General features: G+C 48.5%; 1 protein-coding gene across 4 annotated transcripts in view; it reads left to right on the top strand.

The window, feature by feature from the left end:
• LOC147012064 (ubiquitin carboxyl-terminal hydrolase 36-like) overlaps positions 1 to 16,637 on the top strand; it is a 105,641-nt gene that overhangs the window by 30,666 nt on the left and 58,338 nt on the right. For all 4 annotated transcript variants that reach the window (XM_085858206.1, XM_085858207.1, XM_085858204.1 and 1 more), the window contains 5 exons: positions 10,806 to 11,096; positions 11,223 to 11,420; positions 11,616 to 11,726; positions 14,556 to 14,658; positions 15,061 to 15,128. In XM_085858206.1, coding sequence (XP_085714332.1) covers positions 10,808 to 11,096; positions 11,223 to 11,420; positions 11,616 to 11,726; positions 14,556 to 14,658; positions 15,061 to 15,128 — 769 coding nt within the window. In that variant the 5' untranslated portion in view covers positions 10,806 to 10,807. The remainder of the gene's footprint in view (positions 1 to 10,805; positions 11,097 to 11,222; positions 11,421 to 11,615; positions 11,727 to 14,555; positions 14,659 to 15,060; positions 15,129 to 16,637) is intronic.

Below are 16,637 nucleotides of genomic sequence, written 5' to 3' on the forward strand. Positions count from 1 at the left end.
CCTTGACGTCCAACTCGACAGTTGGGGGATCAGCCTGGTACAACCGCTCAAAGTAACCGGCCCAGCGGGCCTTCACTTCAGACTCCTCTGTCAAGAGCCTACCACTCTCTGCTCAAACTGTAGTGCTCCGAGGGATGGGCTTGGATGAACGTAATGCGCGAATTCCCCTGTAAGCGGGACGAGAATCACCTGTCCACAGGTGATGCTCTACCCCCTAACAGATTCCTCGCACATAGGCCTCCTTGTCCACCCTCAGTGCACGTACAGTTTTACACCTCAGCTCCCTGAACAGCTCAGCTCTGCCATTCAGCCTGGCCCTGCAACTCTGGTCAATGGTATCCAGTATCCCTTGAGAGACAAAATTCTTCTTTGCCCTGCGGTGAGCTCCAAGGCATCCACTGGCAACATCAAGGACGGTGGTCTTGAAGGCGCTCCACAACTCTTCAGGACCCCCCAAAGCACCCAGACCCCCCAAGTGTCCACTCAGCCTGTTCGCAAACTCCTCAGCTACTCTCTCATCCCTGAGCTTGGCAACATCCAGCCTCGGCTGGGATGGTACCATTCTCCAGGATTTAAGGTGCAGCTTTAGAGTTGCTACAACAAGCCTGTGGTCAGTATTGAGGAACTGAGCACTCCGGTAGACCCTGCAGTTCTGGATCATCCTCCAACGACCGTCAATGAGGACATGGTCAATCTCCTTTGCCACACCGCCAGCGTTGGAATACCAAGTCCAGCGATGAGCTTGTGGGCGCTGAAACCATGAACCAGCCACCCTAAGTCCATGACTTCTTGCAAAGTCAAGGAACTTAGTGCCATTCTGGTTCATAGTTCCTGACCCATGGGGACCAACACACACCTCATAACCATCCCTATCAGTTCCAGTCGATGCATTGAAATCCCCCAAGACTAGAAGTGTATCTCGTCTGGGGCACTGATCAACCACAGACTCGAGGGTGCCGTAGAATGCATCCTTCACGGTGAGATCACTCGCCTCAGTCGGAGCATAAACAGAGACCAGGGAAATGACACCTAAGGAGTGACGAATCCTTAATCTCATAATACGCTCGTTGACCGGTGTTACCTCAATTATCATTGGGGTCAGCTTATTGGACACAGCTACAGCAACTCCTTGGGTATGGTAACCATCAGAGCGACCAGACCAATAGTAGGTGTAACCACCCACCATTATCTCGCCGCAATCCGGTCTCCGAACCTCAGAGAGAGCTGCAATCCCGATGTGCAAACGCTTGAGCTCAGATGATAACAGAGACAGGTGATCATCCTCTCTTAGGGATAGGACATTCCAGGCACCCACCTGAAGGGACCGCCTCAGGTTAACCCAAGGAGACCGCCGTCTGGTGGACGACACCTCAGCACCACTCCGACACACTCTCCCGCAATCTGACCCAGGGATGTTACCCCGTGGTTTCCCTCCTATCAAAGATTGGGGGTCCCGAAGGCTTTGCCCCAATCCCGTCATCCGGTGAGCTGCCCTGCGAAGGGAAGCTGCACAGGAGGTACTCCCACGGAGTGGGTTTTCAGATTTTTTTTGCGTTTTTGCGTTTTGCGGAATGAAGGGTTTTACGGTGGCCGGAGTGCAAATCCTGCCACCAACCTCCTAATAAGAAATGACCCAACTGCAGGAGGACGTCCGCAGACACAGTTGGGCACTAGATATGGATGGCCGTTGGCTCACAAGGAGCTCCTCCGCCCTTTGACAGGTTTTGTTTTTAATCCTGCTGGGTGTCCATATCCAAACACCCTCCTCACCAGAAAACCTGGTGGGGGAGACGGTTTAGTCGCCGACAACCCGACCATGGAACAGGTTAGTACAGGTTTACATGGTACCTGTAGCAGGTCACAGATCGAACCTGACCTGACAAAAATGTCAGGCATGAGGTAATCTTCCTCTTTTCTCACCGGGCGGGGCAGTCGTGCCTCCGCGACCCAAACGCTCAAGGGAGGGATCAAAAGGAGGAATACTGATGGTGTCAAAAGGTGCTTGATTGTCGAGGTGCGGTGAGTGCTCATTGTGCATGTGGTGCAAGAAGAATCTGAAAGTGTGTATCAGTGGTTTTGCCCTGGAAAGGACAGTTGGTGGCAGCAAAGGCCTCGTCGAGCTCCTGCGTTCAAGTCGAATGATATATTGGGAAAGCAAAGAAAAGAATGCATGAGATAAATAGCCGACTGTGTGAGAATCTAAAGCATTTGTGTATGTATTTGTGTATGTGCATTTGTGTATGGGCTGGCTTCAGCCCTGATGACTGCACTCACTCCCTCAGCCAAATGCTCCAGCTTCCCAAGTCTAACCCGCCAACGTGAGCACCACCGTTCGAGCCCCGATCATTCTCTTGCGGTCTCATGAAGTAAGCACAGGGCGAGCACCAAAGCCAAGAAGCAACGCGCCACAACAGCGGTTCTTCTGCCCTTTTTATAACCGTTCAGTGAGGGCGGGGCCTAAAGGTGCTCTGGGTAATGTTGGCCGCCAATTGGCGCATCACCGCTTTGGCCTCGCCCACACCAGACCTGCAAGACGATTCTTGCCCAGTTGGTCGCTCAACCACGGCACAAGATGGATCCTCCGTGATTAACATGGGTGGGGGCTTTGGATGCATTCCAGGCGCGGGGCAAGCACTGAAAGCTCATAATTGCTTGTAGGAGCAAATTGAGTGATTAGTTAGCAACAGTATCATCACACCATTTGAAAGCCTTTATCCCTGAGCAGGGGTCAGCTTTTTGCGGGCTCCAATCATGGTACCCTTTCTTCTGGCACTGTTTTTATGGCCGGATGCTCTTCCTAACACCAACCCTTCAGTCACCTTCAACCCTGCAGGGATAATTACCAATATACTGGTGCTCATTTCGCTGACCTTCAGAAGGATGACAGGCTGAGTCAACCCCCCGATGCTACCTCAGCGGCCAGTGGGGCTCGAACTCAGGATCCCAAGCCACTGCCTTAACCACTGAGCCACACCAGGCTCGAGTTAGCAACAGTATGCTAATGGCTAAATCGTTCCTGTTGTCCTGATGTTTGGATAAAGTCTGCTGTCCCCGTTTCCTGCACTACCCTGTCCGTATTTCCAAGCTGCGGCAGCGCCTCTGGGGTGGGGGGGGGGGCTGGAGGGTGTAGATGAGGTGATGATGATGGAGGAAGGTGGGTAGTTCGTGTGAAGTGGAGATTGTGCTGTATCACGTGATTGGGTTTTCGTATATCATGCCTCGCCCGCTAGGGGTGGCAGGAATGTACTTCCGGACGCGCAATAAAGCGGAGTTGATGCTGGCATGCTTGCTTCTCGTGTTCCACTGCACCTCGTACATCATAGTTGGCTGACGAGGATGATTGAAAATGGACATGTGCCCGTTTTCGTCGGAGACGACTTCGAATTGTTTTCGGAGCAATTGGGATGCTATTTCCACGCGAATGATGTGGTCGACGAGAGCAAACAGAAGTCGATCTTGCTCGCTTCGCTTTCGGCAGAGCATTATCGACTACTGAGTGATTTGGTGGTGCCGGACAAGCCCCGTGATGACGCGCTGTCGTTTCGGGACGTTGTGGAGAAGATGAAAGCACACATGGCGCCGGAGAAGTCATTACAACTCGCTCGATACCAGTTCGATCGCCTCTCGAAAGGGGCAGAGGAGCGCGTCGCTGATTTTGTGGCGCGGATTAAGCATTCTTCCGTGGCCTGCAAGTTCACGGCGGGGGAGCGTCCAGCGCGGCTCAGAGATCGTTTTATCGCTGGTTTACAAGATGCGAAGATGGTTTCGGCGGTTCTATGGCTGAAAGGTGAAGCCATTACATTCGACTCGGCGATCAGCACGGCTACAGCGGTCGAGCAGACTCGCGGGGATGTTCGAGCCATCACCGGCCACGCGGGGTCGGGAACACCCCGGGGCGCGCGCACGACCTTTGGTGCGGGTCGGACGTCACCGCGCGGCCGCACGTGTGCCGAGGTGACCCCGCGGACGTGTTTGGGATGCGGAGGTCGACACCTGCACCGTGCGTGCCCGTATAAAGGCACCGTGTGTTTGAATTGTCACAAGGTGGGTCATCTGAAGCGTGTGTGCCGTGGGGCGCCGGCCATCGTTAGGGTCATGGACGGCGATGTGCGAGGCGACCCGGGGTGGAACCGGCGGCCGTTGATGGGCCTGTTTTCAATTGGCCCGGCGGCGGCGCGCCCGATGACGGTGGAAGTCGAAGTGAACAAAACGCCGATCACGTTCCAGGTCGATACGGGAGCGGCTGTGTCGATCATCGGCGAACAGACCACGCGTAGACTCAACGGCCTGAAGCTTATCAGGTCCAACCTCACACTGTTCACGTACACCCGCGAGAAGATAACGCCAGTTGGGATGGCAGACGTGTCTGTGCGGTACCATGGCCAGGTCGCCACGCTTCGGGTGTACGTCGTGCGGGGGAGGGGACCGTCTCTCCTCGGCCGAGATTGGCTGGCCCGCATCAGGCTAGACTGGGCCGCAGTTCACCTTGTGCAACCCATGCCGAGCCGGTGGTAGGATCAGTTGGAGAAGATTCTTCAAAGACATCAAGGTTTGTTTTGCGACGACCTTGGGAAACTCAAGGGCATGGAGGCAAAACTCTTCCTGAAGGAGGGGGTGGTTCCTCGTTTTTGTAAACCACGTCCGGAGCCGTATGCCCTGCGGGACAAGGTCAAGGGTGAACTGGATAGGCTGGAGGCCTGTGGAGTGATCGAACGGGTGTCGTACTCAGATTGGGCCACCCCGGTTGTCACGGTGCTGAAACGGAATGGAGACGTCCGATTGTGCGGGGACTTCAAATCCATGGTTAACCCGGGGCTCAGCGTGGAGCAATATCCACTGCCGTCAATCGATGAAATATATGCGCGATTGGCGGGGAGTCAATACTTCACGAAGCTCGACCTGCGTGATGCATATTTTCACCTGCCGATGGATCCCGGGAGTAGCGATCTTTTGACAATCAACACGTGTCAAGGACTCTATCGATATACCCGACTCTGTTTTGGGATTGCTTCGGCCCCAGCCTTGTGGCAGAAAGCCATGGATCAGGTTTGCATTGGCCTGCCCGCTCAGACCTACCTGGACGATGTGCTCATTGCGGGGAAAACAGCGGACGAGCACCTTGCGAACATTGCCCAAGTGCTGACAAAGCTAGAAGCGTGCGGCCTGCACTTGAACAGGGACAAGTGCGCGTTCTTCAAGCAGCGCTTGGAATACCTCGGGCACATCATCACGCCGGAGGGGCTGTTGAAAGGTCCTCGGAAGGTGGAAGCGATTCAACACATGCCACCGCCTCGCGACAAGACGCAGCTGTGCTCGTTCATTGGTATGGCCCAGTATTACGAAAGGTTCGTGCGAGGGCTCAGCTCACAACTTGCGCCGTTAACGCGGTTGCTCAGGAAGGACGAGCACTGGGCTTGGGGGCCTGCACACCAGGCGTCGTTCGACCGCATCAAGCGGCTGCTCACAGAGGATACGGTCCTCGTGCACTACGAGCCTGTGTGTCCGCTCCTATTGGCATGCGACAGCTCTGCATATGGCATCGGGGCAGTGCTCTCCCACAGGATGGACGATGGTTCTGAGCGGCCTGTTTGTTTTGCATCCCGGACCCTGTCCGCAGCAGAGCGGGGATATGCCCAGATCGAGCGCGAGGCTCTTAGCCTCGTCTGGGGTGTGCGGAGGTTCCATCAATACCTGCTGGGGCGGCATTTCACTTTGCAGACGGATCACAAACCGCTTCAATTCATCCTGAGACCCGAACGCGGGGTGCCGGTGGTAGCGGCCGCGCGAATACAGCGATGGTGTCTGTTTCTTGGTGCTTACGATTATGATATTCAGTTCCGAAGCACGAGAAGCATGCTAACTGCGACGGGCTCTCACGCTTGCCGTGTACGGAGGGTCCAGCTGCGTCTGAGTTGGCCGACCGGGTCGATGTGTTCGCGCTGGGCCAGGTCCAAAGCGGGCCAGTCACGGCCAGACAGGTCGCGGTGGAATCGGCTCGTGATCCGGTGCTCGCCCGTGTCGTCCAGGCGATTTCTACGGGGAATTGGGGCGATCTGCCTTCGACACCGGCATTTCAACCTTTCACGTCGCGCGCATCGGAGCTGTCGTTGGTCCAACGGTGCGTTATGTGGGGAATGAGGACGGTGATTCCACCGAAGTTCAGGCAGCGGTGTTTGGAAGAACTGCATGTCAGTCACATTGTCGTCGTGAAGACCAAGAGTCTTGCTCGTAGCTTGTTGTGGTGGCCGGGGTTGGACAAGGACATTGAGCAGTTGGTTAAGCGTTGCGCCACGTGCCAAACAGATGCTGATAACCCGTGTCGAGCTTCGGGACTATGGCCTACCCCAGACAGAGCCTGGCAGAGGGTCCATGTAGATTTTGGGGGGCTGGTTAATGGCAAAATGTTTTTGATTGTGATCGATGCATTCTCTAAATGGCCGGAGGTTGTAGTAATGCAGCATACATCAGCAAACATTACAGTAGAGAAACTGCGGATGATCTTTGCTAATAAAGGGTTACCGGAGATCCTGGTCTCTGATAACGGTTCGCAGTTCATCGCGGGTGTATTTGATGAGTTTGTGCCAAAATGGTATTCGACATCTAAGGTCCGCACCATATCATCCTGAGACGAATGGGAAAGCTGAGTCGTTTGTTAAGATGTTGAAACGGGCTTTGCGCAGGGGGGGTGTTGCACCTGTGCAGACGGTGGTCGATGTCTTTTTGCTCCATTACAGGAACGCAATTCATCCTGTCACGGGTGATTCGCCTGCCATTCGTCTCTATGGACGGGCATTGCGGTCCAGACTGGATTTGCTGCGACCTGGAGGGTCGGGGAGTGGGGCGATGTCGCGTCCGACGCGGCTGCGCGGCTTCGATGTGGGACAGCGGGAAATGGTGCGCGATTATTTCCACAGTTCCAAATGGGTGCCGGCTGTGGTCTCTGTGGTACTGGGGCCGGCGAATTGCATGGTGCGGACTGATGGTGGGGAAGTGTGGAAGCGGCACGTGGACCAAATGCATGATCGCTGTCCAGCATCACCCCCCCCACACCCCCCCGGGCCAAACAATGTGGGACCCCCACCTGTAATGTCGCCGGCGCCAGACGTTGTATCGCCAGGGCCCGGATGCGCCGACGCCCAGGGGGTCTTCGCCTGATTCTGTCCTACCCGGGGACGTCGGGCAGGCTGGTCGGCTGGGGGCGGTTGTTATTGTGGATGGCGCGAGTCCGGCGACGGTGTCACCTTGACCAAGCCGGGAGGCGTCTGAGCCTGGGCTCTCTGGCGGCGCTGCCCGTCCGAGGCGGGTCAGGGTGCGGCCGTGGTACTTGGAGGATTATGAGTGTTGATTGGTTTCGGGTGGTCATGTTATGATTGTCCTTTCATCATTTGACTTGTCATTTTACGAGAGGAGGAGTGTGCTGTATCACGTGATTGGGTTTTCGTATATCAAGCCTCGCCCGCTAGGGGTGGCAGGAATGTACTTCCGGACTCGCAATAAAGCGGAGTTGATGCTGGCACGCTTGCTTCTCATGTTCCACTGCACCTCGTACATCATAGAGATGACTATGCTGTGGTTAGTGGGTTGTGAGTTTTGGGGTCTTGGGGTCTTGGGGCAATGAATGGCATGTATGTCTTAATGCAATGTAAATTAAAGTATGAAATAATAACCAATAGTAAATAATAGTGTGCCATAATAAATGATAAGGGTTGTGTACTTATGTCATCTGAAGGAAGATTATGGGGAGGTTGAGTAAGGGGGCAAGGTCATGACGTGCGATTCAAGCGATCTTTTGGCACAATATGCAAAAGCGCACGCCGCAAAGCTCGTAGGAGATTTACAATTTCCTCCTAAGAAAAGGGGAAAAACCTATGCAACCCTTTACCAACACATTCAATCATGTTCAACCCACTACATAAGGGGAAGGGAGTACTCTGAACTTATGCTATAGAAATAACAAAACTGAGGGACCTGTATGCTGTGTGCAATTGCCTCCGGGGGCGATTCCTAGGACCGCAACACTACCCCCTTCCCTTTCCCAGACTCGACCCGAGTCGTACGACCGACCCGAGTTCTTTATCCGTTACTGTGTGCCATATATGTGTAGGTATTTCCCCTATTACACTTTTTTCCTCCTATCCCCGTGCGTGCGACATTATGCAGTTATACATGTCCCACCTAATGCGTTGGCTCATTACCTGACTCGCACAACAACCCTATGCTATTACTGGAATTTTCTGAATGTTTGAAACGAAAACACATAACCAGTGGGCTTCAACAATTTATACCAACTACATACAAACTCTGACCCAAGACCTGCAAAGAAAACTTGTTTGAGGGGGGCACATGTTGGAGACCATCACTACTATGGATGTCTCTTGACTGAACACGGCAGGTTATGTGCTATCTCACAGTCTATTTGAACTGGCCACTATCACACAACTCATCCAGGCTGCTCACATGCAGTCCTTGCTAGCATGACTATGGCAATGTTGGCTGCCTGCACAGCAGTCCTTTGTGTCATGGCTGCCCACTGGCAGTCCATGTGTCATGGCTGTGACAATGATGGCTGCCTGCACTGCAGTCCGTTGTATCCAAAACTCCATTTTCGACCCTCTCCAGGATTTCTATCTTAGACCCTCTCTGGAAACTCTAGAAGTTTGCACAGGGCCACAGAAGTCCAGCAAGGTGAGTGGTGGCACAATGTGAGGTTTGGTAAGCAGCTGGGCTGCAGCGTGATAGCATTCGTGATGGTCCTAGGGTGGGCGGGACAAGGTGGCAGTAAGTAAAAGGTGAGAAGAATAAGGTAAACCAGGTGATGCAACTCGACAAGCACCAGGTCTGACCAACATAGTCAGCCAGTCCCTTGGTGTGCACATGCCTGTAGTGGTGCTGGTGCCGCCGGAAGAGAGCTCAATGTCGGCCCTATTGTTCCACACCCATCCAGCATCTCTGCCCGATACTACCCTACCCTCCCCCCACCCCACTTTGTGCAACTTGCCCCCGACATATTGTCTATGTCCCACTATACCCCTGTCGCCAAATTCCTACCCAAGGTTTCCCTAGGAAGGAAAAGGAATTGCAAGAATGCAGAAGAAAGTAAATTCCAATAGATTTTTTTTTAATGCCATGAACAAACCTTGCTACGTCACGTGTGATAAAGGCTGTGGTCAAGTTTCCTCAGAATTGTGTATGTGGTTTCAGAGAAGAAAGAAAATACCTCTTTGGGAGGGGGGAACCCCCCTAAACTTCCTCCGTCGACCCCCTCAGACCCTGATGTGTGTGTGTGTGTGTGTGTATATATATATATATATATATATATATATATATATATATATATATATATATATATATATATATATATATATATATATATATATATATATATATATATATATATATATGCACATTATTTTTTTTTTAAGTTTTTTTTTTTTATTTTTTTTTTAAATGCCGTGAACAAACTTTGGTATATCACAAGTGATTGAAGGTCATGGTCATGTTTCATCAGAATTGCATGTGTACTTTCTGAGATGAAAGCAAAAATCTATTTTGGGGGGCAACCCCCGTAGTCCCGTTAGGGCTTGATATTTATTTATTTATTTATTTTATGCCATGAGCAAACTTTGGTACATACACGGTAATGAACGTTGTGGTAAAGTTTCATCAAAATCCTATGTGCAGTTTTAGAGAAGAATTTTAAAGTATTTGTGGACAGACGACGTGCCATCCCATAATTAATCCGGTACTACATTCCAGGTGAGCTAAAAATGATTCTAAAGAAACTAACTAAAGCGCCTTGCCCCAGACTCAGTCACAGATGGGGGGTGGGGAAAGGGAACAAAAACCACGGGACTCAGCTCTGGCAGCAGCGGGAAAGAGCAGACAAGGACGATGAAACAAAGATACACAGGCAGGTCGACAAAACAGGTGTAGGCAGGCAAGACGACCTCCTCAAAAACTCTCCTCGTATTCGCCTCAGACATTCTTTTTCCCATCGTGTTCCCTGTTCTCCTCAGACCAACTCTAACCAACTGCCCGATTGGGCTCCTCCCTCTCCTCTCTCTGGGAAACTTTCCGCCCCCTTGGGAGACGTCCATAACTCTGCCCCTGAAGACCTTCATAGCTCCGCCCCGTCTTTTGCCAAGTTTCCCGGCGCCCCCGGTAGAGGTTTACATCGAGGCTCTATACACAATTTCCTTAACAATAGTCCCTGACTAATTATTACCACGCACCATGCCCTGTATGGTGCACAATCAAACAGGACATTTCTTCAGCTAACGTTTCCCTAATTGTACATAAAGATGGCTAACTACTCTTACACGCACCATCCTGCTGTATACATTCCTATCTGCTCTATGGTGATATCTAATCCTGCCTGCCCCCCCCACCCCTCATAAATGTGTGTATATATATATATATATATATATATATATATATATATATATATATATATATATATATTTTAATTTCTGGAATTTATTCCTGTTTATTAAATTTCTATATGAGGTTTATCTCTAATACACCTACACCTACATACACATACACGGGGTCTGCCTTGCAGGCGCATAAGACATTGGCCATTATAAAGCTTTCCGTGTTCGTGTGAGAAATTTCTGAGGTTAACCTGAAGATTCAATAGCTCGGTGGGCTGTCACCGCATAAGTGATGATGTCCTTGGGTTTGAGTCAGAATTTTTCACAATAGCCTCAAGCAGGAATATATTCCTGTTTATTTTAAATATATATAATATATATATATATATATATATATATATACTTGCTATGTTGTCCCATTGTTTGAAACAGATATGAAACTGGATGAAAAGATTAAAGCTGCATTCAGGTCGGCGAAGCGTAATCCTGATAGCGAAGGCTCATCCACAGCTGTGATTGGAGACAATGCAGGGGACCTTGATCGGCTGTTGGCCACCAGTTCCCAACAGATCCTCGAGGAGTGTATTGAGTTTGAGACTGCACCGAGCTCTTCTCTCAACCCTCTTATCAGTCTTCATCGAGATTTTATCATTCTTAATCCGGAAAGCAAAGACTGCGTTCGGGATCGAATCAATTATGATGGTCATCACTCTGATATCAAAGGTTAGTTTTCCTTGGTATACTATAGTGTCATAATAATATTTGTCTTCTGAAATGTGTTCAGGTTGGGTGTTGAACTGTGATCATAACTTCCCGTTGTACTTTGGGTTTTCTTCATGCTGCCTGCAGATAGCGATGGGATCCCCATACCCCGACGAGTGCTTTTTCCTCCAGAGCACGTGAGACTGAAATGGCAGAAGGTTAGCCGGATTGGGGCTGGTCTCCAAAACATGGGCAACACTTGTTTTTTAAATGCCACTCTTCAGTGCCTTACGTATACACCTCCTCTGGCAAACTTTCTACAGTCAGGGCAACACAATCATGATTGTGAGTACCTCACTTTGCTTTCATATTTTGCTGTTACTGTACCTTGAGTTGGAGTATATCCATCTTACAAATGTAACATCTTCCCTTCCAGATTTGAGCAAACACTTAATTGGTGTGTTGTTATCCACTAAAGCCAAGTACCTTCAAGTGTGTCCTCAGGTCTTGAGTCGTGCTGTATCTGTTTATATTGTGTAGGTCAGCAGTTGTACTTCTGCGTTCTGTGCAAGATGCGGGAACATGTAAGCAAGGCTTTCTCATGCACCGAGCGTTCTTTCAGGCCACTGCCCTTCATTCGGTACCTCAAATGTAAGTGAATTGTGTTTAAAAACAAACACACACACACACACACACACACACACACACACACACACACACACACACACACACATATATATATATATATATATATATATATATGTGTATATATACTGAACAAAAATATAAACGCACCAACCTAAATATCTAAGTCAAGATTGCCATTATGGGAAAATGGTCAAACCGATGATATGTTTGAGCAATGGTTCCTTTGTTTTGCTCAAGACATGTTCCCATTGAAATTGACCACTCTGAGTGTGTGGACTCACACGTTGAGTAATCCTTCCCATGAGCACCATGGGGCTTGACAGAGTGATGGTCAGTGAGCGTGACCAGGGCACAAACACTCCCTATAGCTTGCCCTATAAAAGGCCTCCCCAAAATGTGGACTGGTGCCAAATGTCAACATGCCACAGATGTCACAAATCTTGAGGGAGCGCGCCATTGGCATGCTGAATGCTGGGACGTCAGTACGGGCCGTTGCAGCACACTTCAATGTCCACCACTCCACCATTAGCCGCCTGAGAACGCGCCTCAGAGAGACTGGAAGCACCGTGAACCGCCCACATTCCCGGCGACCACGTGTGACCACCGCCGGTCAGGATCGTCACTTGAGGCTGCAACATCTCCGGGATCGACTCCGACCGGCCACGAGGACTGCCGATGAGACTGTCGGGCTGCATAACAGGCGCATTTCAGCCCAGACGGTGCGTAACCGCTTGAGGGAGGCCAACCTCCGAGCCCGCCGACCACACCGGGGACTCGACCTCACTGCAGTCCGGCATCAGACCCGACTGAACTGGGCCAATGTTCACTTGCGCTGGACCCTCGCACGATGGAGGAGAGTGCTGTTCACCGATGAGTCGCGGTTCCAGCTGTATCGGGCTGATGGCGGACTCCGCGTCTGGCGACGGGCTGGGGAGCGCTACACTGATGCCAATGTCCTTCGTCGGGTGTCATACGGTGGTGCCAGTGTTATGGTGTGGGCAGGCATATGCCATGGAGAGCGCACTCGGCTTCATTTCATTGAAGGCAACTTGAACGGGCAGCGGTACAGGGACGAGATACTCAGACCCATCGTCGTGCCGTTTGTGCGCCTTCACCATGTGACATTTCAGCACGACAATGCTCGCCCCCATGTTGCCAGGATCTGCATGGACTTCCTCGGTGAGGAGGACATTGATGTCCTCGACTGGCCTCCATATTCTCCCGACATGTCGCCCTTCAAGCACCTTTGGGACGTTCTTGATCGACGCGTACGACAACGTTACGCAGTCCCAGAGAACGTCCGCCAGCTCCGTGTGGCTCTCCAGGAGGAATGAGAAAACATCCCTCAGGCCACCATCGATAATCTGGTGATGTCCATGCGCCGGAGATGCACCGCTCTGCGCGACGCCAACGGTGGACACACCCGCTACTGACTGTGTGAACTCTGACAGTGACACCTCGGTTGTGTCGGCTGTTGTAGCGCAAAGACTGTCGCCAGAATTCTCAAGGAACTCTTTGAAATTTAATGCTCAATTGTCATGGATTCTATAACCAAATTGTTGTGAAGATTTAGTATTAATGAGTTCGAGGTAAAATAGTAACAATCGCTTGGTGCGTTTATATTTTTGTTCAGTATATATATATATATATATATATATATATATATATATATATATATATATATATATATATATATATATATATATATATATATATATATATAATTATACACATATACATGCACACACACATGCCTCCTATTCTTTTTCTCCCAAACTGGTAAAGATATTCGAATGAAACAAAGACAGATACTAACATCAATCTTTATTCTCCCGTGGTGCATATTTATTTCTCACCGTGATCACCAATGGGGTCCACACATTTCTGCCAACATTCAAGTAGTTTTTGTGATTTCATCACGATAGAACTGTGCATCCTGCTGACTTAGCCAGCGCTTTGAGGGGGGCCTTGATGTCATTGTCGGAAGAAGAATGTTCTCCACTAAGGTATTCCTTAAGTTTGGCGAAGATATGAAAACCTTACAGAGCCACGTCGGGGCTTGTGATCCTTTGATGCGGTACTCCATTGACTCTCTTACTTTCAGGATTGTCATGGTGTACCCAATTCTCGTCTCCAGCACTTCACGCTTCATAGCACTAACAATGTCATGCTGCCCTCTGCCATCTTGACTCACATAGTACTGAGACCTGTTGTGTCAGAATCATGAAACCTCGCACCCAGTGGTGGGAAGAACTAATGTACGGACTGCACTTTGTTTCCTTCAAATATTTTACTTGTTTTGGAGAAAAAGAATGGAAGGCATTACTTTTCAACATGCCCTCATATATATATATATATATATATATATATATATATATATATATATATATATATATATATATATATATATATATATATTTCTACTTCCTTTACTCATTATATGCCACTTGTGACATTATTTAGAAAGTCCTCATGATGCTACAGCTGTAACACTTGCTTCATGGAGAATACCTACATTTCATGGTACAGAGACCTGTGTCCTGCTGATAATGTTATTGCCCAAGTGGTTTGGGGAGACTAAGTTCAGAAATCTGAGCAGTCATGTTGTGGGGGTGTGACTACCTGGAGAGGTATATATTTTATTAAAAACAGAATTTTAAAATGTAGATATCTATGCTTGTGGAAGAGGAGAATGCTGGGTGCATTGGCGGCAAATGGAAATGGTGGGATGACAACAGACAGATGCGCACCGCATGACAAGGAGCTGATTTGTGTCTGGTTATTTTGTGGAGGTTTATGCCAATATCTTGGATTTTCTGTGAATGGCTACAGGTATTGCAAAACATTTTGTCTACGGTAAACAGGAAGATGCACATGAATTCCTCAGGCTTCTTCTCGATGCGATGCAAAACCGCTGTCTCCAGGGCCTTTCCAAGTGAGGGTTTAATTTAATCATCCTATTTTGTCATTTTCCAATTCACTCTTTCATTGTCTTTAAAAACAAAAATTCACCTCTTTCGAATCCTCACTCCTTCGCTCTCTACCTGCATCTCATTCTTCATCATCCATTTATTTCCATGAACTATCCACTGTCTCCCTCATAATTGCAACTTACTGCTTTTATCTCCTCACTCAATACCTGAAATTACTCTTTCTTCAAATCATGTTCATTACCTTCTTTGTCACATCCATCTGGTGTTATTTCAATCATCATGATAGACTTTGCCGTGTTTTGACTCTTTACATGGAGGCTTCAGCACTTACAAAAATTAAATAATTTACTACCTTGATGAGTACATGTTCTGCTATTGCATTTTGTTTTTGTTGTACTTTACAGACTCGATCGATATTCTAAAACCACTACTGTGATTCATCAAATATTTGGAGGGTTCCTCCGTTCACGAGGTAAGCCACTAAAATTAATAAAGCTTTGAACCTAGAGAGTTCAGAGAACACCTTACCCCGTGCAGTGTTGAGAAGGGACGTGGGAAGGGTCTTTTCAACTTTTGCTTTATATTTCTGAGCACAAACCACCGCTTTGTCTGCATATCGCTATTCCCCAACGCTGAGAGCATGAGCGGCAAGTTTGATTGGTGAAGATGGTGTAAAATGGCGTAACATTTTACACAAATACTGCTAAACTGGAGGTTTTTGGAAGTGCCAACAAGGCGATTTTGTGTTCTACGAGGTTAAAGTGTACATAATTTGATTGAAATCAAATAAAGATTTTAAAGGCTGGAGAAAAGGACAAAACTAAACATTTCTTCAGAGGTTTCCACCGTTGATGCACCGTCTTTTATACCACCTTATTTAAAACGTTAAATTGGTTCCTTATGCCTGTTGTATGTGTCCTTTATGGCATCCCTAAAATACAGTCATGCATCACTTAACGACGGGATACGTTCTGAGAAATGCGTCGATAAGCGATGTCGTCATTGTGCGAACATCATGGAGTGTACTTACACAAACCTAGATGGTATAGCCTATTACACACCTTGGCTATATGGTATAGCCTATTGCTCCTGGGCTACAAACCTGTACAGCATGTTACTGTACTGAATACTGTAGGCAATTGTAACACATCCAAGATCGACGGAAGACGCGTTAGTTTTACCTTTGTGCTGTTCACGGCGGCCATGTGTGTTGTTAGCGGCTGCTTACAATCTCCTCTCACATCGATTATAGAAAGGTGAATAAATGGCGTTTGGATTTCATTAATAATCATTGCATCGATGTTATAATTTACAAATGAAGAAAGGAGCACCTTCAGTTGTGTGATATATTTTCAGAACGGTGTGAATGTTTTAACAACATAAAATGCTTTACGAAAAATTAATTTGCGTTTTAATTTCTACTGTAACAACAACGATTTATTCGCAGAATTCTTTAAATCATAGGTAATTTACTTGCTAGAAGGTAAACGTGCAGAAAATGGGTCAAATAGGGTGAAAATAGGGGTGTTTTAGGATGTTAGGTCAACATTGGGTCAGTTTGAACGCTGATTTTGTTGAATCCCGATTTAGCGCGACCCCTCTTTTTTTTCACGATGACATTTTATGGACCTCAACAATCGCGTTATAACTTGGCCACACTGCAGTTGTTTATTATCATTATCAAGTATTATGTGCTGTACATAATTGTATGTGCTACACTGTACTTTTATATGACTGGCAGCACTATGACGGCTACGACATCACTAGGCGATAGGAATTTTTCAGCTCCATTATAATTGTATGGGACCACCGTCGTATATGCGGTCCGTCGTTGACCGAAACGTCGATTACTCGATTACTAATTTTCTAGTTCCACAGTTTATATGAACATCCTTTTGGTTGAGACATGATGGACATTAACATATTATACACTGATGGGTTCTTGGGTGGAATATTCTACATATTACTGAGCTGGAGTGCT

The sequence above is a fragment of the Eptatretus burgeri genome, chromosome 15 (assembly GCF_056783735.1).
Source record: "Eptatretus burgeri isolate ZD-2024b chromosome 15, Ebu_testis_v1, whole genome shotgun sequence".
Classification (NCBI taxonomy): Eukaryota; Metazoa; Chordata; class Myxini; order Myxiniformes; family Myxinidae; genus Eptatretus; species Eptatretus burgeri.